At 37.5% G+C, this 22,708-nt stretch overlaps 1 protein-coding gene across 11 annotated transcripts in view; it reads left to right on the forward strand.

The window, feature by feature from the left end:
* ADAM22 (ADAM metallopeptidase domain 22) overlaps positions 1–22,708 on the forward strand; it is a gene marked incomplete at its 3' end in the record, with an annotated part of 186,572 nt that overhangs the window by 22,378 nt on the left and 141,486 nt on the right. For all 11 annotated transcript variants that reach the window (XR_013999568.1, XM_081147528.1, XM_081147529.1 and 8 more), the window contains exon 3: positions 11,417–11,493. Coding sequence is in view for 10 of the 11 variants with exons in the window: in XM_081147528.1 (XP_081003654.1) it covers positions 11,417–11,493 (77 nt within the window). The remainder of the gene's footprint in view (positions 1–11,416; positions 11,494–22,708) is intronic.

Consider the following 22,708-nt stretch of genomic DNA (forward strand, 5'->3'; position numbering starts at 1 on the left):
TTGTGCGCACACACATTTATGCGCAAGCACTACTGGACGTACAATAGATAATGTGACTTGATTTGTTGATTTTTTCTGTCTCTCCTAATAATAGTACCTCTTAGAAGTTCCTGCTTTCAGGGATTATTTACAGTCAATGTATTTTTAAAAGGCATTTCCCTTTAATAGGGAAAGTGTTTAGTGGTAAGGATTAGGTGACAAGATTGGTTTATTTATTGCAGGAGCTAAATAGTGACTAATGCCAATAAATAATAGAGGTGTAAGTAAAAGTAATTTTTAGCATTTTGTTCATTACTCTTATTACCAATCAAGGGCTCACTGCCCGATGCATATAGAAGCCAATACTAGTACATCGGCTTTTGAGAAAAGAAAAAGCTTTATTGTGAGGACGACCGACCAGCAAGTAGGGAGGAGGCAAGGCTCAGATCTGTCTCCCCAGTTGAGGATTGGGAATGGCATTTAAGGGGTTAGGGAAGGATGGGATGGTAGTGGAAGTGCTGGCGGGCAGGTTTCAATTGGAGGGCTTTGGAATTGGACCATTTATGGTGAGATATGGTATGGGACTTCAGCAGCAGATCTCCCTGGACTATGGACCTTTCATTTCTGAAAGGGACATGGTGATGACTGAGCCTGGTCAAGTCTTAGCTCTTTGATTTCATAAGGGATAGGGGGTAATACTTTGGATCTGGCTGCTATTTGGGGTAAAAAATTCCCCCTCTGCACATGTTTCTGCTGCCTGACTTGTGGTTTTGTTCTGTTGTTTTTGAAAAACAACTCAGTATCTGGTTATAAGCAGGATAAGACCGGTTTGAGCTGGTTCTGTGCTTATACTGTTATCCAACAGAATAATTTCATTATTTTGCCACCTCTTAGATTTTTCTTAGTAAACTGTTTGAAAAATTTTACTCATTTAATTTCCTTAGATTCAGATGTTTTTGAAGTCAGTGTCCCAGAAAGACTATAGACCAGATACATGTAATGCAGCACATGTAACACAATTTTCTTATAGGGTATTTGTGTTTTCTCGCAAACATGCATCACAAATGGATTCTTTCAATTTTCCTGTAATTTAAGGGTAAGGAGTTACCCTTCAAAGCAGCCTGGAGACACCAGCTGGTAGTATGTGGGAGCCCATCAGTTTAAGAGTTTTGTGGGCAGATTCATGTCATTTTGAATCTTGGTAGCAGTTTCTTGCTATGTTCTAATCTATACATGTATTGAAAGATGCCATGGTTTTTTTAAAAAGTTATTTTTATTGAATTTATTGGGGGGACATTGGTTAATAAAATTATGTAGGTTTCAGGTATATAATTCTACAATACATCATTTGCATTTTGTTTCCTCAGAGATGGCTGGTAATCTGTTCTCTCTCTCTCTCTGACACACACACATTCTATTCTTTTCTTCCCCGCATCATTGTGGAATAACTAGTTTGTTCTTCATACCAATTTTTCTTTTAGCTACTTGGGAAATAAAACAACAACAAAAGAAATATTTTTGCAGGGGTTCATGTGTCTGGAATTCTCTCATTGTGTTCCTGATAAAGAATGCTTTTGGTAGGTGACTGTCAAGTTAGAGGTGAAAAAACATTTTTTGAATATCCTTGACGTTAGAGACTGACTGCCTTTCCTCCCCTTCTTTTAAGCAGGAGCTTTGCTTTTGCAACATTTTACTTAGATTTTTCCTTGACTGTGTTCTTGGAAAAGTTTTGGACAGTTGAGATAGTAAAGAATGAATCTGGTTCTTTTTTAAAGTTTAGTATGTATATGTATACATATATGTATATATGTATGTGTGTATGTATATGTATTGTATATGTGTGAGTAGAAAGCCTTCTAGAATTATGTAGTTTTAGTCTTTGTTCTAGGAGAGAAAAAGGCTTTTTACCTATGCAAATTTTTTTCCCAATGAAAATTCTATGGAATGCTTATGCACCAACTTTCATGATGGGATTTTACTCAGTGATATTTCTGATTTTTTTCCTCAAACACTTGGAGCTGGCCTTTTTGTGGCAGTGAGCCTTAATTGTCAGATGCCTCTAATGTCTACATAAGGAAGATGAAATTAAGCAATCAAACAAAAACCCTTTGACATAACAGAACTGGGTGAAGAGAATCTTGATGTGAAGATTCTTTTTTTTAATTCTCTGGACTTGGCCTATTTTTTATGTTGCCTCCAGGAGAGACTGTGACCCAGCTGGCAGATACAGCCCTTATTTCCAGGCCTGCTTTTAAAATTGTCTGATTTAGAGCTGAAATGACTAGTTATTCATTTGAGAATGTAATGGTGAAACTGCTTATTCCTTTCCCTCCTCTGCTCTTTCTGCCTGTCTTATACTTAGCTTTCGGTAACATTATTCTTTGCAACAGGATTTCATATATTCTTTTGACTATAAACAATTTTAAAGAGTTTTTCTCATAGCATCCTATAATTAATACTATTTTCAGTTTACATACGGGGAATAACAAGATGAAGCCCATAGTAAGTTTTAGTAACTTTACTCTAAATCAGCTATCAAGTCAATAGCGGGGCCAGGAAAAGGTCTCATCTTTCTCCTAAGCCTTTCTTGCATTAAGGACTAGTATCAGTTTCCCAGAGCTGATTCATCTGAGGGATTGTGGCTCCTGACTTCGTTGCATCCAAATATTGGGATTCCTTGCATTCAGATTTAATTACAGCTCAATATGACTGCATATTGTATTGTTCTCAGGCTACTGAAGATCTTAAAGGCTTTGACTTTCAGGATTAGGTGAGTAAGCATTTTCTTGGTCAGGCCTTAAATTGAAGGCCTAGTAATGGAAGGTTAATGGCCAAGATGATGGAGAGACTGATTTATCAGAAGACAGCTGGAGCATAAATAGGTAATGAGGCTGCCTGACTTCCTGAATGGAGATGAGAAAATTGAAGACGGTGCCATATCTGCACAGTCTTTCTGCTCCAGCTTTTGGAGCAGGGGCCATGGGAAAGAAGGGCCCTTGGGCTGCAGGGATTCATAGAATCAAGGGCTTTCAGTGCCCTCAGAATTGGAAACTCAGCAAGGCAAATTCAGGGAATGCCTCTCAAGAGCTCATCTTATCTAAGGAAAGCCATTTTTTTGTCGTACATGTGGCTTAACCCAGGGGTTCCTGGGTACTGAGAGCTACATGACATAATCTCTGTACTGGGATAATAATACATCCTAAAACAAGGGTGTGTTCACATCAATTGAACATGTTTACATTATATTTACATCAGTTGTAAAAATTTTTTACATCAAGTAAAGTCAACATCAAGAACTGGAATTTGAATTAGAGAGCAAGTTCAATAAGAGGAGAACTCCATGGGAATTGGTTACATGGTAGACTCACGTGGGTAGCTCTTTAAAATATACCATGGGAGCCCTGGCCAGTTTGGCTCAGTGGTTGGAGTATCTGCCCCTGGACTGAGGGGTCCCAGGTTTGATTCTGGCCAAGGGCACATACCTTGGTTGCAGGCTTGATCCCTGCCCCTGTCCAGGTGTGTGTGGAGAGCAACCAGTCACTGTGTCTCTCTCACATCTATGTTATTTTTTTCTCTATCTCTTTCTCTCTCTCTTCCACTCTCTCTGAAAAGCAATGGAAAATATATTCTTTAAAAAATATGTATATATATCATGGGAATTTCAATCTATTGCTCCTTTTCTTATTTAGAAAAAAAGTGTGTTGAGAGCCTACTGTGTGTGAGGCAGTATGGTAAGGTGCTTATAGAGATGTTTCTGGAAACCTCTAGGCCCTCATTTAATTTAACTGGGGAGGCCACCAGATGGAATTCTTTCTTCCTCTTTTTTGGCTTTCTCCTACTGTTCCCCTCCTTTATTTATTTATTTATTTTTTATGTTTAAAACTTTTTTTAATGTTTTAAATGTTTAATCAAATGTTTATTCATTTGATTGAACTCAAGAACAAAAGTCAGGCAATAAAATTGTCAAAAGAACATAGACTTTACTTGCAAGAAATATGTGGGAATTCAGCAAGTAGATAACAGTTTTGAGAGTTAAACATGTTTGGTCATAAATTATGAAGGGAAGGGAAGGGAAGGGAGCTGTTGGTTATTGGACACTATTATCTCAAAGGCCTTTACATCCATTTCTTGTTATTTTCAGGATGAAGAGTACATTTCTTAAATTGGTTTATAATAGTGGTTCTTAACCCTTGGCCACCCTCCGAATCACATGGGTAGCTCTTTAAAAAATATTGGTGCCCAGGATTCACCCCAGACTAAAAGAATCAGAATCTTTGAGCTTGGGGCCCAAGCACTGGTATTTTTTAACAAGCTTCCTGAGCAAGTCTAATGTGCAGCCAGGATTGAGAGCCACTGGTTTAGAAGTTCTTTGGCATCTGTAGTTCTAGCCTGTTTTCCAACAGCAGATGCCTCATATTTTATGCCTCAGGAATACAGCATTTCTTACAGTTCCCTGAATGTGCTGAACAGTTCCCATTCTTGTGCCTTTGTTTGTCCTTTTGCCTGGAGAGCTTTTTCTTCATTGTCTCCTGAGCAGCACCTCCTCAACACTGTCGCCCTAGAGTCAGAGGACTGCTGTTGTGTCTTGTATATCTGTCATTGGACTATTAAATATTTTGTGATTTTTTTTTTTAAAGAGTAACTTTTTAAAAAAAAATGTTTTTATTCATTTCAGAGAGAGGAAGTGTGAGGGAGAGGGAGATAGAAACATCAATGATGAGAGAGAGTCATTGATTGGCTGCCTCCTGAAAGCTCCCCACCCGGGATTGAGCCCACAACCTAGGCATGTGTCCTGACCAGGAATCAAACCATCAACACCTGGTTCATAGGTCAGTGCTCAACCACTTAGCCATGCTGGCCAGGCAATATTCTCTGATTTGTTTAGCAGCTTCCCTTTTTGATTGTGGGTTTCCTGGATGCAGGGACCATGTTTAACTCTTTTTTACATCCCCAGGGCCTTGTATATTTCCTTTGAGGTATGATTTGTACTCCATAAAGGTTGAATGGACTGTGACTTACACTTTAGTTATCTCAATAAATCTACAAACTGTGTATTATTATTTTTGCTCTTTTAGAGATGAGGACTTTCAGTGTATAGACATTAAGCAATTTGCCCTAATTTTTTCCATTAACAAATGAAAGACCCAGAATTCAAACCCAGCTCTGCATGACTTTAAAGACTGTGCTTTTTTGTTTTATTTCATTTTGTTTGAAAATGTCCTGCTGCCAGACAGTTTCTTTCTTATGATACTAAATGCAGAAGGTTGGATTTTATGAATAGTTTGGTTAAATGAAAACTATAGCCATGATTGACTTGACTAGATGGAAAGGGGAGAGGTATTTAACATAAAGTCATAGAAATAGATATATGAATAGAAAACACTAATTTTCTTACATGTATCATGCTAATTTATATATTAGGTAGAACTATTAGATAGAATCCTTTGTTAACAAATGCCTTTGTAATACAGTTCTGCTTCATAAAATTAGTTCTATATCTTAACTAACTAACCAGGGGAAAACTATCTTGCTGATGTGGCCACACAAATTCTAGAATGAGAAACCTTAATGTTAATAGGTGTGTGGTATTAGTCTCCGTGTGCTCTTTTGTCAGAAGTTCACATAGGCAGTGAAGTAATTATAGTGAGGTTAAGGTGATGTTTCAGTTGGCCTTTTCTGATGTAGAAAAAGAGGGTTAATATATGTGAGTGATTATTGCTGTATTTTTTTTTTATTGAACTCAAGTCTATTTGACATCAGGAATTACCATTGTATTTATTAAAAAACTAAGTTCACAAGGCAAAGAAGTATTTAGGATGCAGAATAGTTAAAGATTCTGTTAATTTCAGTAAGACTTCTTTTTAATCATGTTCATTACTTTCACAGTTACCATGTTGTACAATACCATTTGACTGGCACTACTCCCATCCACTGGAATTCATCGATTCATTATTCAAGTTGAGCTTAATTATAACCCAAATTACCTTGTCTTTCTCTTTGAAAGTTCTGATTCTACCATGAAAGTTTTAGTGTCAACTTTGCTTTAAAAACTGGTTATGAATAAGGCAGTCTTGAAAAGTTCATTTGTATTTGCTCTTTGGGATATGTAGGTTGTCCCCAGCTCATTGGCTCTAGGAGATATGAGGAGAAAAAGACAGGCTGCCAAGAAGCAAAATATGAAAGGATCAGGGGGGTTATATTAACTTCACAGTTAAATTTCAGCTATTGCCCATGAATAATAAACAAGCCTCAATCTGGAGATTGTATCAGGTTCTTCTGGTCCTAAAATTCTATGATTCATTTTTGAAATTTGAAATTAAAATGATCCTTATGTAATTATATTGATTTATTAGGTTTGCTTGCCATCTGCTTATTTTATATTTTTGCATTTTCCCCTCAATCTTTTGTTTCATGGCTTTTATAAATGTCAACCTCACTACTTGTCTCAGTCCTTGAAACACAAAAATACACACACACTTTACTATACTTATGCAATTTTTTTCCTTTAAAGATGGATTTCCACATATATTTTAAACCATAATCCTTCATTTCTAAGGTGGTAATCAAATTGGCCTTAGAACATGTGTCAGATGGGGTAAAGTTTTTTGGGATGAAAACAAGAGTTCTAAAGATTGTTTTTCGTTGTTTAATTTTCTTTTTATACGCTCTAAAAATACATTTTCATAACTCTAAAACAGAATGCAGTAAAGCCTACAAGCACCTCTGAGCTGCAGAATGGAAACGAGGATGAAACGTGATGGAAAAGGCTGCCAGGAGGCTAAATGCCTGCTCTGCTTCCAAGCAGTGTGACCTTGGAAGGACATTTGCCCACACTGGCTCAGTTTCCTTATTTGTAAAATAAGGATGTTGTATTCTCTGAGCTCTAGGAGTTCTCTCAGTATTATTATATGATATTTAAGTGTTTGATTAATAGTTTTCCAAATCACAAATCTTGCCTATGTAGTAATTTGAAAGAATGCATTTCCGCAAAATTATATTTTTCAAATATCTCTGAGAGCCATTTAGCTTTTAATCTTCAAGTTAAAGTTAATAAATGGTAGAATTTTTCTTTGGCAATATATGTTAGGCATGCTGCCACCCCCAAAGGAAAATCCTGATATTATACTAGTTCTGTCTTCTCAAAAATTCATTTTCTTTTCCTTTAAACTAAAAAGGCAAGGTCTAAAATGAATTTTCTCAGAGCCATCCTGCCTCACTTCAGTGGTGTTGAATAATAAACTGGATTATTAGCAGCACATGAATTCAGGGTAATTCTACTTCATTTATTATTTCTGCCAGATAACCTCAAGTAGTAGACATGTTTCTTTTCTTTGGCATACTTGTTAAATCAGGCATATGGGGAGGGTAGGTTCCTGAATGGTAGACAACCACGTGGAATGGGAGGAAACCATGTCAATATTCATTTTAGTGGTCACCACAAGTCCTGTGTTTGATCCTTGTGCCTTCATGGGTGTCTGCGAGTCTCTGGAGTATAATGAAGCTGTGGAGGAAAGTGACATTGCACACTGGTGAAATCAAGTCTTTATTGGAGCTGCTTTTTTAAATGTCCAGAACATTGCCAGAGATGCTATATTAGTTTCCCATTGCTGCTGTAATACATTACCGTAAACTTCATGTCATAAAACAACAAAAAACAATTGTCTTACAGTTCTGGAGATCAAAGGCCCAAAATGGGTCTTGGCAGGGCTATTCTCCTGCTGGAGGCTCTAGGGGAGAATTTTTCCTTGCTTTTTCCAGTTTCTGGAGGCTTACAGCATTCCTTGGCACACAGCCTTCTCTTCACCTCATTCTAATCTCTGTTTCCATCGTCACATCTCCTTCTCCCATTCCGACCCTTATAAGACTGGTGTAATGAGGACCCTTGCGGGGAGATTAGGCCCACCTGGTTATTCCAGTAAAATGTCCTCATCTCAGTGTCCTTGATTTAATCACATCTGCAACGTTCCTTTTCCCACGTAAGGCAGGTGGTTCATAGGTTCTGGGGATCAGAGTGTGGGCATCTTTGGGGACCATTATTCTGTCTGCCAAAGATCTCTTCTAGTCATTCAGGTTGTTACCTCCTTAGAGAAGCTTCCAGGACCACCTGGAATCCCTTCTACCCTGGTCACCTGTTTACCCTCTTATTAAATCTGAGAATAGTATGTTTATTTTTAATTTAATTGTTTTTCTGTCATTTTATTGTCACTTTTTTTCCACCCACTGGGTGATAAACCTCACTAGAGCAGAAACATGGTCAGCCTTCTTCATCATCTTGTCTGCCAAGTCCAAATAGTCCCCAGCACTTGGTAGGTGTTTGTTGACTGAATCAATCTGTATACAGTCTAAGGAACCCTTCCGTATATTAAAACTATATTAATATATTCCTATTCCTATTCCTATCAATAATGCAAACATTTTTAAATAAACAGCAGTTAAACATGCTGTCAATAGATTTTCTTTTGAGTTTTAGTAATGGATTTCTCCTTGGGACATGCATGGGTGAGATCAATAAATAAAATACCAAATGTAATGTGAAGCTACAGGAAAAAGAAAATATAAGAATTAGACAGAATTAATGCAAACAGTAAATATCTTGCTGAAAAAAAATGGTAATGTTATCTTGATCCAAGCTGTAATCATGATACCATGATGAATAAGGTGTGGCCTCTGCCCTGTTCATCGCAATAAATGCAGAGAGAAAATGGAGGAGAGAGAGGTTTATTTTAATTGAGACATCAATTCTGATAAGCGGAGCTTTCCTCTGTCATTCCCAAAACATGGTAGCTAGCACTTCTGGAAACTCAAAGAGCTTTCAGACAAGAGGAAAGACATTATCCATTGACATAGCATTAAGAACAACCCTGATGGAAGGACTGCATTTTATAAGCAGTTAATTTATAGCTGTTCATTTGTTCTTCATCCAGGTGATTGATAAAACAAACACTCAAATGAATTAGTGAGTCGGGAAATACTTATCGAGTACCTAATGCTGGTCAGTACTGAGGCCCTGATATCAAATTGAACGGTACTGAGAAGGAGGGGGGAAGGAAGCTGTTAGACTTCGGGCTAACTTTGTAGAAGAGGAGTGTTTGAGCTGAACTGTGTCCCCTCCAAAATTTATATGTTGAAGTCCTAACCCCTGTAATGACTATATTTGGAGATATGGCTTTTAAAGAGGTAATTAGGGTAAATGAGGTCATAAATGTGGGCCCTAATCCAATATGACTGGTGCCCTTATAGGAAAGATGAAGGGGGGGGAAGGAGAGAAAGAGATGCCAGGGTGCACATGCACAGAGAAAAGGTCATGTGGGGACACAGTGGGCAGGTGGCCATCTGCAAGCCAGGAAGAGAGGCCTCAGGACAAACCAGATCTGCCAACACTTTGGTCTTGGAATTCCAGCCTCCAGAACTCTGAGAAAGTAAATTTCTGTTGTGTAAGCCACCTCGTCTGTGGTTCTTTGTTACGGCAGCCTGGGCAGACCAATACAAGGAGGAGCTTGATCTAAGTCTTGAAGGATGGATAGGGCTATTTCTGGGAAATGACATTGGTGAAGATCACTACCTCAGGGCCTGGTTCAGAAAAGCTCACAGCAGAAGTAAGAAAGTAATTTTTAATGATCATAAAAATAAAAAAGTGAGAGTTTGGTGATAGCTGGGTGTTATTGGGAGGAAGGAAGAGTTAGTTAATGAGGCTGAGAGGTATTCAGATATTTCTTTATCCTTGGGGTTTCATGAGGATTGGAATACGTTTGCAGTTGAGCTATTGCATCGTTCCACCCCCACTGCTTTTTTTTCCCTTAATGTTTGTATTGATTTTAGAGAGGAAGGGAAAAGGAGAGAAAGAGAGGGAGAGAAACATTGATCCTGGTGACTGAACCTGCAACCTGCGCATGTGCCCTGACTGAATTGGACCAGCGACCTTTTAGTACATGGGAAGACGCTCAACCAACAGTCATACCTGCCCAGCCCCACCCCCACTGCTTTTAAATATTTTAAAACAGAAGAATTATCATTTTTTTCCAGAAAGCTTAATTATTAGCTAAGTGCTCTCCTTTCACCTAATTCCGTAGTTTACTGTGTGTGAAAATCCCAGGGATGGTTCAGGTGCCCTTCATGCCCCACAGAATCCTAAGATGTTCCTTCCTAAGATGCACTGGTTTACCATCTGCTTCATATGCTACATAAATTCAGTTGCTCAGATGTTTTTTCTCTCTAAAATAGTGTTTTTCTCGCTGTAGGAATTATACATGTTTATTTTAGAAACTTTGGATACTATAGAAACATAAATAAAAAATTCAAAAATTCTTAGTCCTACTACTTAGATATAGGTATTCTTAGTATTTGGGGAGTCAAACAGAATGAACAGTTTTGCTCCCTCCTTTTTTTCAGTTAATGCACATGATTGTTCTACATGTTAATATTATGTTATTGGTAACACTATATTTTTTAGTTTAGAGTCCATTGTGATTTGCTCTGGGAGTTCCAAGAATGGCATGGGAAATAGTGATTTTGTATTCCCAAGAAAATTTTGGTAGGCGATATTTGCAGTAGACGTGCAGAGGTTCAATTTCACTCTTAGGAAGATATGGAAACCTCTATGAAATTATGTTTGGTAAATTAGAACTGAAATATTTTTAAACTATGTGTGACAGGATGAAGAGGTTTTTTAGATCATATTCACCATATTATTTTACTTTCGTTTTGCTCTTATAAGCCATAAAGTTTATTTAATTTTTTAAAATTTATCTTTATTGTTGAAAGTTTTACAGATGTCCCGTCCCCCCCCCCCCCATTGATCCCCTACACCCTCCTCCCACCCCCCCTCCCCAGGCTTTCACCACACTATTGTCTGTGTCCATGGGTTATGCATATAAGTTCTTTGGTTAATCTCTCCCCACCCCCACCCCTTCCCTCTGATAAACGTGTCTGTTCTGTGCTTCAATGTCTCTGGGTCTATTTTGTTAGTCAGTTTAGTTTGTTCATTAGATTCCACATAAAAGTGAGATCATGTGATATTTGTCTTTCTCTTCCTGGCTTATTTCACTTAGCATAATACTGTCCAGAGGACCTGGAGAGTATTATTTTACTCTTGAATTGAACATATTTTGCTCTATTTCTTTTTTAATGTACAAAGCTTTTATTTTAAAGAAAGCAGTCATTTAATATAGAATAAAATGAAGTTTGATCTTCTTGGAAATGAAATGTCTATCTACTTGAGATAAACCAGAAAGGTGGGGCACTTGCCCTCCATAGTCAGGTGGTGCTTTACTTCAGATTGGTGAGTGCTTGGCTTCTAAGAAGGTGCAAATTTTGCTCCATGTCTAATTGGTTTTCTAAGTTATGATATTGTAAACCTTTTTTAAGTGATCATAAGAAATGCTTATCGTCTGATCGCTATGCTGAATAATAAATACCTTTTATCTTTTTAATATTGCAGTTGACTCATGTTGACCAGGCAAGCTTCCAAGTTGATGCCTTTGGAACATCCTTTATTTTTGATGTCCTGCTAAACCAGTAAGTCTTTGTGAGCTGCACTCACTTTTGTCTGACACACGTTCAACCCACCTTTTTACCTTTCTGTAAAATTTTGTTTTCTTACTATATTTACTTCATCTTCCTGTATCAGTTAAATACTACATTTAAAATTATTATATCTATTAATATAATATTTATTATATCTATTGTTAAGTATAAAGTCTGGCAAATGACAGGAAATGAATATCCATTTGGCATTGAAAAGCCATAGCTGATTTAACAATGTAATATGGAGGGCAAGACTTACTCTAGTATTTTGCATAAGAATATATGTGACCTAAGTTTCTATGAATGACAACAAATTGTGAAAATAATACTTTTGGTATTAAAGCGTCTTCCTTAAGAACAGCAGAAAAGAGAAAGTCACCCTTTTGCTCAATGATTCAAAGGACTGGCTGCATGTGTTATTCTTAATAGTCCCTTTGGATGCTTTGATTTGGGAGTTGATTTCTGTGAGGTTTAGGGTACTGGGATTATTCTGTAAGTACCATATAATTTTGGAAATTGTCATTTGTCTACCTAGAATTTTGGGTTTGGAATAACAGAATTTTAGGTTTGGAAGTGGCTTTTGATAAATCACTGGATTTAATCTCTTTGCTTTGGGTAAGTCTAGTGTCTAATAAGTTTTACAAGATTTTTAGTTGTCTGTTCCCTTTTTTTCAAAAGCATTTGTATCGCACTTCTCATCATGGACAAGTGGAAAGAGACCAGTGCTCTGCCAGCCAGTGTTTCTGAGCTGAGCAGCAGTGGCCAGGAACTTTCCTGAAATCAGCTATGCAACAGCTCAGGAAGAAAATTTGAGGATAGAAGGATAGAAAAGTAGACCTAGAGTAAAAACTAAAGCCTAAGTTGTCTACACAGGGGGACCAGGTACATGGAAGATTAAAAAATGGATATAAGAGGCAGGACTTAGAGCTGTGATATCTGGATAAGTAGCCACTAGCCTCTTGTGGCTGTTAAGTATAAATTAATTCATTTAAATAAAATTTGAGATTCTGTTTTTCAGTTGCATTTGTCACATTTCCAATGCTCAATAGCCACGTGTGGCTAATGGTTATCTTATTGGACAAGGCAGAACAATTCCATCATTGCAGAAAGTTCTGTAGGATAGTACTGGCTCACAGATTTCTTTTGGGGAGCGGACACATATGAACTGTTAGGTTACTGAGCTAAGTCAGTCGTTTCAGTCCATGGTTAATGGATTAATTTAATAATTAATTTTACTAGTACCCTATGGAATTTATGTACAAATTTGTGGTAATACCATTTTTGTTGTGTTAATGTTTAAGCCATGCATTAGTTTACTTTTTAATTAAGTTGTCTCATAAGGTGCATTTTGTAAGTAATTCTCCTTTCTCCCCACATTTTTGTTAGTTCACAAACATTTTAAATACTAAAAAAACATTGTGTTAGATGGTGTACTGTAGGAGCTCCAATCCTGGGAGCACCGTGCTGTTCTTTGCTAGTCGGAAAAAAAACACACATGGGGGATCAGAGGGAAAAGTCATAGCCTTTATTACTTAACATCTGGGGAAGACCCAATAGCTGCTGGTTGGGGAGTTTCCACACTTGGCCAGGTAGGCTAGGGGCTTACCTAGAAGAGGGGAGAGGGAGAGGGAGGGAGTCTTGCTGGGAAAGGCCTGCATGCAGACCAAGGCCAAACAGAGAGTGTGGTGAGGCTTGTTAGCCCTCAAGGACGTGGGAAACACCTCTGTCTGAGCTGCTCTGCTCCTTGTGGCCGCTGGCCAGGCAGATACCTTTCCACTGACTGGGAGGGGGAATTGGGCTGTATCCTCGTGTGACCCTACAGATGGAAATTGACTATTTGGATGATCCAATAATGGGAGTTGTTTTTTCTTTGATAATGTATATATTTAAAGTGTAACATAAATTGTATTTCTACTATGCTCATTAAAATAGAGGGTTTTTTTAAAAAAATTAATGGCCTAGAACATATATAATTAAATGTTTTACACCACACTATATTTTTAAACTTAATTTCATAGGGTGTGAGTAAGATTGTATTAATATGACCTGTATCTTATATTCCTGCTTGATGTAAATACCTGACATAATTCCACCACTTGGAGACTGGTTGTCCTGTTTTAAGTGGTAACACTCTTTGCTCCCCCATCCACCCGACTACCTGTTCTGCTGCTCTGCTTCATTTGAAAAATATTACTCATCGCCATTTAATAGATAGGTTGACTCATATTGTGACAGGATAGTAAGAAGCTAGGAAAATTTCTTGGCAAGTAGAATGAGGGAACTGAGACAGATAGCTGAACAAACTGGCTGAGCAATTTACAGCCCGATACAGAAGGTCACCTCCCTAGAGATAACATCTAGGTCTCAGTTGTATTTCAGCTCCAGGCCCAGAGAAGCAGGAAAACTAGGTGAGCAACACCAGGACCAGCTGCAATGACTAATGACCCCCTACCCTGGCACTGACCAATCAATGCTACCAAGACCCTAAAAGGACACACCTGGAAAACTAATGAATATTCTGCTGAAATCCTCCCCTGAGACCTTCCCTAAGATTCCAGCCAGAGAGAGAGAGAGAGAGAGAGAGAGAGAGAGAGAGGGAGAGAGAGGATAAAAACCCTCAAAACAAAGGACTGTGCATGCACTGTACCTCCAGGGAGTGAGCATGCACGTGCCTTTCCTGCCCCTCTCTTCTTCTCCCACAGGCACATATCTCCTAAACTCTAAGGAGTTTCAGAAGATGTGCAACCTAGGGAGCAGTGGGTAGTGGCAGCTTGTCCCTCGCTAACCCCCTGAACCTGCCTCCAAGGCCCCTTTTCTCTGACTTCTCAGTGAGCCAAAGCAACCCTGCCTAGGTTCTCTCCTGTAGCTTCTTCTATCCTAGGCCCTTGTTTCACTTTCTCTAGCTTTAATAAATGTACTCTCAAAATCACCTGGGCTTGTGTTGTGAAATCTTTCCTGCACAAAGTCAAGAACCCACATACTACCAGCCCATCCTAGACAAACCCTCTCAGGGCCAGGTCCCCCTTTCTGGCAATAATACGAAGTTGCTACTTCTGCAGGGCAAAAATTTGACTACTGTCATTTTCATATGATCAAGTAATATCCTGTATTTTAATTATTGACTTTATTTATTGCCTTTTTCCTCCCACTAGAATGTCAGCTCCTTGAGGGCAGAGATTTTCTTTCCTTCACTGCTGTATCCTTAACAAAGAATAGGTGCAAAATTGCTAGGAAGTCATATTGAATTGGAAACCAGAGGCTGGAATTAGCCAGGAGTCAGAGGAGATGACTGTTTGAGGGCGGAGGCTGTCAGTCAAAGAAGAGCGAAGCAACAAAAAAGAAAAGATGGTAAATGTTTGGGACTAGCTACTAAAAGCTGTGCATATACCTTCGGGTGTGACTTGAAAAGTCAGGTTCCTAGGTTCCTATTTCAGTGACTCTTTCCCATCTCTCCTTAAAATCATTGATCTGTGGCTAGCTCCCACCTTGGTTTCTGGTTCCTGACATTTGTAACACCTTGACTTTCAGTATTCAGACACAGAAGGGATATTTATTCATGTCCATTCTGCCCAAACCGCCTTACTTCCTTGGAGAAGTCTAAGCCCCAGGACATTCTGTTCTGTTCCTGTAGGAGAAATACATATGGCTGTATGTATCAGAGTATGAATCAGAATTCTAGGGCTGAAGCAGAATTTCTTTTGCGATACTGGCCAAACCTCCATTGGGCATTTCTCTTAACTGCAATGGAAATTTAAAATTAGAAGGAGCACAAAGGATAAAAATAATAGCATAAATGGAGACTCCTAGACTGAGAAAAATGCAAAGTGGTCTTTTGGGGCATATATATTAAACATAGGTGGCAGGTAGCTAGTTTCTTTATGATGTGAGGGCCAGGATGATTTAATACAAAGTTTCTTTTTTCTTTTTTCTTTTTTTAAATAGTTTTTTTATTGATTTCAGAGAGAGGAAGGGAGAGGGTGAGAGTGATAAAAACATCAATGATGAGAGAGAGTCATTGACTGGCTGCCTTCTGCATGCCCCCCACTGGGGATCCAGCCTGAAACCTGGGCACGTGCCCTGACCGAGAATCGAACCATGACCTTCTGGTTCATAGGTTGACGCTCAACCATTGAGCCATTCAGCTGGGCTTCTTATTTTTTTGAGAATGTTTTTATTTCATGATTTCAGTTTATATATTTTCTTGTGGTTGTGTTGGTTATGGAACAGGAAGATGAAAAATTGAATATGCTCTTTACAGCTATTTTTCTTATGAAGCAATTTTAGGGCTGTGGAACAGCTATAGTTTTTTGTTTGTTATGTTTTAACCTGGACACAAATTAAATAAGTCTATCTGTAGCTGAAGTCCAGTTGCAGAATGGATCCAATAATACATATTTTTAGATTAGAATGGGGAGAAAAGTGTCATTACATAATATTCCTTCTGAATGTTCAGTAAACAAGATTATCTATAACCAAATTACACAAGAGTTGAGCCTTAGGGTTGTAACTCCTACAGGAGGCAAATAAAGAATATGGAATGGTTAAAAATGAAAAGCACAGCCAGTTCCTATTTTGTCAAGATCATGAAGGGTAGAAAACAATTTTCAGTTCCTTCATGGGGTCATACAGTTGTAAAATTTTACTCTTTAGGACAGATATATTAATAAAACCAAACATATGGTGTGGTCTGGTCACACTAATCCTAAGGCCACATTGGACTTTTCCAGAGGTCAGCGACTGGTATTATATTTTATTGTGAAGCATTTCTCAGAATGAAAAGGCTCAATAAAGACATTTAATTATGCTATTTGAATAATTTTAGTCAAGTCTTTTCCTATAAACATCTCTCCTGTTCTTCAGGAAGCGGGTAATTAAATGGCGCAAAATGGTTCAAAAATATTGAAAACATTTTCATTCACTTCTTGATCTTTTTATAACAGGTTCTTGAGAAAAACAAACCACATATGTGGATACACACACACACACTCCACAAAGAAGCAAATACTCCACATGGACTGTGGTTGGTTGTTTTAGGATGTGAAACATATAATTAGGAAGAAAGAACCCATCTTTTATAACCTGTTTTTTGAAAGGGATTCTGTGGTATAGTTTACAGATCTTGGATGATCCTACTCCTAAATTTTGACTGTATTTTACAGATTCTCTCCCTCTTCTTACTTCAGTAACAACAAAATAGTTTATTTCAGTTATGATGCTTTTTCCCTATTTCACATTGGTTGCGGGGGGAGGACAGCTAGGGACTCAAACGTGAAGCTGTCAGTAGATGGGGTTGCCCATGCAAAGTGAGAGGTGGTGTAGTGATGGGGGGGCTGCTGGACACGGGGGGGCAGGAGCAACGTCAGACAAGGAAAACTCCAAGTCAGTTCAAATGGGCAAGTCCAGTCTTCTCTCATTTAGGAGAACCATTTGCCTATTAGTCACCTCTTGCTTACTTTGCACTGGGACTCTTGAATTTGCAAGGAAAGTAGGAATCACAGTGGGGGTGTGAATTCAGCTGGAATTGGAAGTTAGATCTGAAAGAGACTCATTTACTTAACTTAATGCTCTGTTTACAGTGTTGTAAATAGAACGTTTACAGTGTGGATAAAAATAAGTGATGAAGATAAGATAAAAATAAATGATGTTATGTGATGATTAATGGATAACAATAGATCTTCTCTGTTACTAATAAATCTGTAACAGTATCTTGCTGTTCAACTAAATTATGGTAAATATTTGTTTAGTTGTACATTTAATACAAAATTATTTGTAGGAGAGAAACCTGTATTAAATAGTTCTTATCAATGACAGTCTTTATCTTCATTTTAGACATATGTATATAAACACATACTCATACACACATGTGTATATGTGCACAATATATATGAATGCACACACATTTGTATATATACACACATATGTACACACATACATATGCTTCTTAAGCCTCTAGTAAGTGCTAAGAGTTCTTCTAGACCATGAGGTCTCAGTAGAAACAAGAAAATAAGCATCATCCCGTTAGGAAGCTTGTATTTTAGTCAGAAAGACAGTGAACATGTTAACAAATAAAGTAATTTCAGAGACTGACAGTTCTGTTAATAGCAAGTGCCTGGTGTGAAGGCGAGGGTGCTATTTGGGCAGTGGTTGTCAGGGACAGGGCATCTCTGAGGAGATGACATTTGAACTGAAGGGGCCCCTAGTCAGAGAGAACAGCAAGTGTCAAGGCCCTAAGGCAGGAACAAGTTTAGCATGTTTAAGAGACAACAGATATTAAATGAAATTGGAAAGATCCAAGTCATGGAAGGTTTCAGAGGCCACAGGAAAGACTGGATGATAGTCTAGCAGAGGTTACTGATTTTTCCCATATCATATGTTACATTATTCACCCCTTCCCCAACCAGCTTATGATCCTTTATTCATCATTTTTAGTTATTATATATTTTAATGTCTTCTCAAAGCAATCTTTTTTGAAGATCTATTCATTAATTATTGTAGTACCACTGCAGTATTTATTATAGCTTTATAAGCGTTTTAATATATAGTGTGGAAAACTATTCGTTTCCTTCTGCAAAATTTCTTAGATATTTTTGCCTTTTCAAATATGGAAATTTAGGATAATTTTGTCAGTCAGTTTTACTGTCACAAAACTTATACTTTAATTTGGGAAAAGTATACATTTTCACGGAATTGAGTTTTTCCATCTAATATCATTGTGTATTTTTTAAAAATTTAAGTATCTTTTAATGTCTCAGTAAAATTTAGTACTTTGGTTTTATAGGTCCCGAAGATTTTGTGTAGACCATTTTGGTGAGAATTGTATTTTTTGTTGCTACTGTGGACATTTTTTTCATATTTTATAATTTAGTTATTGGCGTTCTGTAAGAAAGTAATTGATTTGTGTTGTACCTTATTAATTTTCTTAATATTGCTAATGATCTTTTATTGTTTCTCCTGGGTTTTCTAGTTATGTAGTAACATGACTGGAAAGTCATGAGAGCTTTTTTCTTTGTTTTCACAGTGATTCTTCTTATTACTATTGCCCACCTTAATACTTTTTCTAGAAGTTCCTGAACTCTATTATTTGGAGATAGTAGCATTTCTGACTTTTTTCCCCCCCAGTAATAGGATTATCTTTGTATTTACTGTTAAGTAGAATGTTGATCTATTGATTTTGTTGTTGTTAATAGTCATCCTAGGATATTTTTTCCATTGATTTTTAGAGAGAGTGAAAGGGAAGGAATGAAGGGCGGGGAGAGAGAGAGAGAAACATCAATATGAAAGAGACACATCCACTGGCTGCCTCCTGCATGAACCCTGACCAAGGATCGAACACACAATACAGGTATGTGCCTTTGACCGGGAATCGAACCTGAGACCCTTTGGTTGGCAGGCCAGCTCTCTAAGCACTGAGCAACACCAGCCAGGGCATACTTTATTGATTTTTGAGAGCTAGTTTTTATTATGTTAAAGCAGTGTCCCATATCTTGTTTATTAAATTTTTTTAAAGGAATAATATTAGATTTTATTGAATGCTTTTCTAGTCACCATATGGCTTTTCTTATTTGACCTATTATGACTTATGATATTAATATTTTCTGTTATTAAAAACTATTCTTGACTGCAGAGATAAACTCTACTTTGTCTTGTACAATTCATTGTTATAGCCATACGTTGCTGGCCTCTCTCGTGGTGACTTTCGAATGGAAATGCACTTCCTCTTTCTATCTGAATTATTATGGCAAAGCCCCTGCTGGCCTTTCTGTTGTGAATTTCTTCCATCTCCAAGTATTTCCCTCTACTATTTCTGAGATTTGTTCTCTAGTCTTTTAACTTGCTACTCTATTCCTCCTGACAGCTGCTTTGCTGGGCATGGCTGCCCTCCTCCAGTGATGGCTGCTGATCTGCCAGGAGTGGTCACTGCAGGAACCCACAAGCACAAACGACAGGCCTTCTTGTGGAGGGTTGGGCCACCATTGAGAGAATGCACACATATCTTCTCAGAGCCAGGCAGAGAAAAGGACAAGTCCTTTCTTTTTCTGATCTAAGGTGAAAAACAGTGGGGACATCTACTTTCAGAAAGTGAAATTGGACCCCTACCCTTAGAGTTATGATCTGACCTGATTCACATGGCTTAACAGTACCTTTCCCAAAGTATGGCTTATTCAACTTTAAACAGTATCCCATGTGAAATGCTATAGCCCAGAACACCAAATATATTTTCTTGTCATATATTCTTTCATGTATTCCTGCATGAGATGAGGACTAGATTAGGATTGCATAGCCTTTCTGCTTTAGCTCTGGCTCCTAATTTGCTCTGACTCAGTGCTTGGGAATGACAGGCAGTCGTTTTCAGGAATGGGCCTGGCTGACGACAACAGACGCATAGTGGCACAGCTCTGCAGTTACCACCTCGAGTACAATTGATTTTCTCTGCCAGTTCAGGTTTTCCCAAGAGTTCAGAGAATTCCAAGGGTTTACTGTGGGGATCTGTACCACAAAGGCAGGGTTGCCCAGTTGCAAATTCTAGTTTGCATTTTAGAATACTGCAACTATTTTAAGACAGTTTCCAGCTTAAAATTTTAAAACTCAGTCTCTTTATGTACCGTGTTACTAACTACTGAAATAGAAATGCTGTTATGTTATTAGCATTTTTGCATCAGCAATCATAAATGGGATTGGTGTCAGAGTTAAAAAGCTGTATTAAATGGATTTTTTTTTTTACTTAATATAAATTCCCTGAAATATTCTCTTATGCAGTATGGAGTCATATATATATAATGTTTAAAAGCCCTTATCTTTATCCTGTCTAATCCTGCAACCCTTTTAAGAGATAAGTCTTTGATAAATAAAATTTTTTGATGGATATTGAAGTATTCACCTTCTTGTTTTTTGAGCCTACTTTGGGGAATTGTGTTTTTCCAAAGAATTGACCACATCATGTGCGTTTAAGCTTTATCAGTATATATTTCTGTGCTTTTTAGAAAATAATTTTTAAAATTTCTCCAGTGCCTATTGCTATATCCTCCTTCTCAGTGCTACTTTTATTTGTGCTTATCAAATGTAATTTCAAATATGATATAAAGATGTTTAGGAACCTATTTATTGCATATAATTAAACACTTATGATTTTTAAAAACAATTTAAAATTCACCCATTTCAAATGTATAATTCAGTGACTTTTCTTGGTGACTTTACTGAGTGGTACAACCATCACCGTAAATCAGTTTGAAAACATTTTTTTATTTCTCCCTTAAGATCCCTCATTCCCATTTAACCTTAATTCTCATTCTTACCTCCAGCCCCTCGCCATCATTAATTTACTTCTTGTGTTTATAAATTTGGCTCTTCTGGACGCTTCATATAAAGGGAATCATACAGTATGTATTCTTGTGTCTGACTGTTTTCATTTGGTGTGTTTTTGAAGTTCACCTATGATATAGCATGTTTCACTAGTTCATTCCTCTTTATTGCTGTTATTTTATGGTATGGATATACTACATTGTGTCTATTGATTCACCTGATGATGGGCATTTAGGTTGTTTCAGTTTTGGGCAATTATAAATAATGCTACTGTGACCATTCACATACAAGTCTTTGTGTGGATATATTTTCATTTCTCTTATGTTGATAGGCAGAAGTAGAAACATTGGTAGTTTTATGCTTAATTGTTTTGAGAAATGCTAAACTGTTTTTCAAAGTGAACTTTTAAAAATATGGTGCAATAACAGCTGTTTTTCTGTAAGTTCTATTTCATAGGAGGCATGGTGTCAAGTATAAACAGTTGCTAAGCTTTCAGGCTTTTGGTTCCCTGTTCATTGCAAGTCTGGAAGGAGTTCCATACTTCTCATGGTTATTGTGATCCATGCTCTTTGATTCATAATAAATTGAAATATATATTGAACTTTGATACTTTTTAAGGGGTAAGATTCTACCACTGGTAGAATACCCTAAGGAACTTTATATAGACCTCATATTTCCTTTACTAGCTGAAGCATATTTCATTTTCTCTTATTTGTTCTAAGTTGAAAAGTGGTAGTTTTAAACTGGGAATCCTAAAACTAGATTTTGTAACTTCCTCCCACAGGCACAAGTCTCCTGGGCTTAGCCCAGGATGGCCTTAATTGTTCACCGTGGCTGCAAAGCCCACAGCAAAGGGAAACTGGGCTGGAAGATAACGAGCGGTAGAGGGTGGGTGGGAATTGGATGTGTCTGGGAAAGAGCCAGAAAGTGATCCAAGGCAGAGACCAATTTTAAAGCTAAAACAAAATTTTTTAGAAGGGGCACCTGGAAGGAATCCTAGAGGCAACAGGACCCAAGGGGCTAGAGCCTTTTATAGGGTTCACAAGGCCAAACTCATGGGTGGGGAGGAAGCTGTGTAAGGCTCAAGTCAGCCCTTTTATAAGGTTAGATCAGACCTGAGCGGAGTGGAGTCAGGTCCCTACACACCTTCATATTACTGCTCTATTTAAGCTTTCCACTTTCTGGTTTGTTTTTAAAAGTACAGCCTTAGTGCAGACAGATTGTCTTTCAATTGAATGCTTAATATGACCTTGAGATATTTTTAGTATTACCTGCTCTTTTTATAGGGGAACCTGGAGATTTCAGCATACTTATGAGCATATTATTTAAGTTGTAAATAAAATAACAACAGAATTATTCAGTATAACCCAGACTATTTATTATGGTCCTTAGTTTTTCAAGGAAAATACCATATAAATATTATTTACATAGTTAAAATGATTATTGTATATTTTTATATTACAGATTTACTAGATGAATTGAAAATGTAATTTTTTAGATGCAGTAAATACTTTAATGTGCAACAATGAAACTTGTGATCAATGTTTTTACATAACTGTATAGATACTTTTGAATTTTTACAGTGATTAGGAAACATACTGCTAGTTTTTTCCAGGTGCCAAATTATTGAACTCAGTTAAATTATCTAGCAGTGATAGCAGAATCGCCCAAACCAAGGAAACTTGCCAGGTATACTGAGTTGGGTTCTCTAGACATATTCAATATAATTTAAGTTTATGATATGGCTGTTAAAATATTGTATGAATAAAACCTTTTGGGAGGATTGCCTTACACATAGTAATTAACTGAAGTGAAATAGAGGATCTCACTTATAGCTTCTTTCAGAATGTCATGGTAGTTGTAACCACAAGTTGGGGTTGAAGTGATAATCAGGACTTTAAAGAAA

The sequence above is a fragment of the Miniopterus schreibersii genome (assembly GCF_964146895.1).
Source record: "Miniopterus schreibersii genome assembly, chromosome: 9".
Classification (NCBI taxonomy): domain Eukaryota; kingdom Metazoa; phylum Chordata; class Mammalia; order Chiroptera; family Miniopteridae; genus Miniopterus; species Miniopterus schreibersii.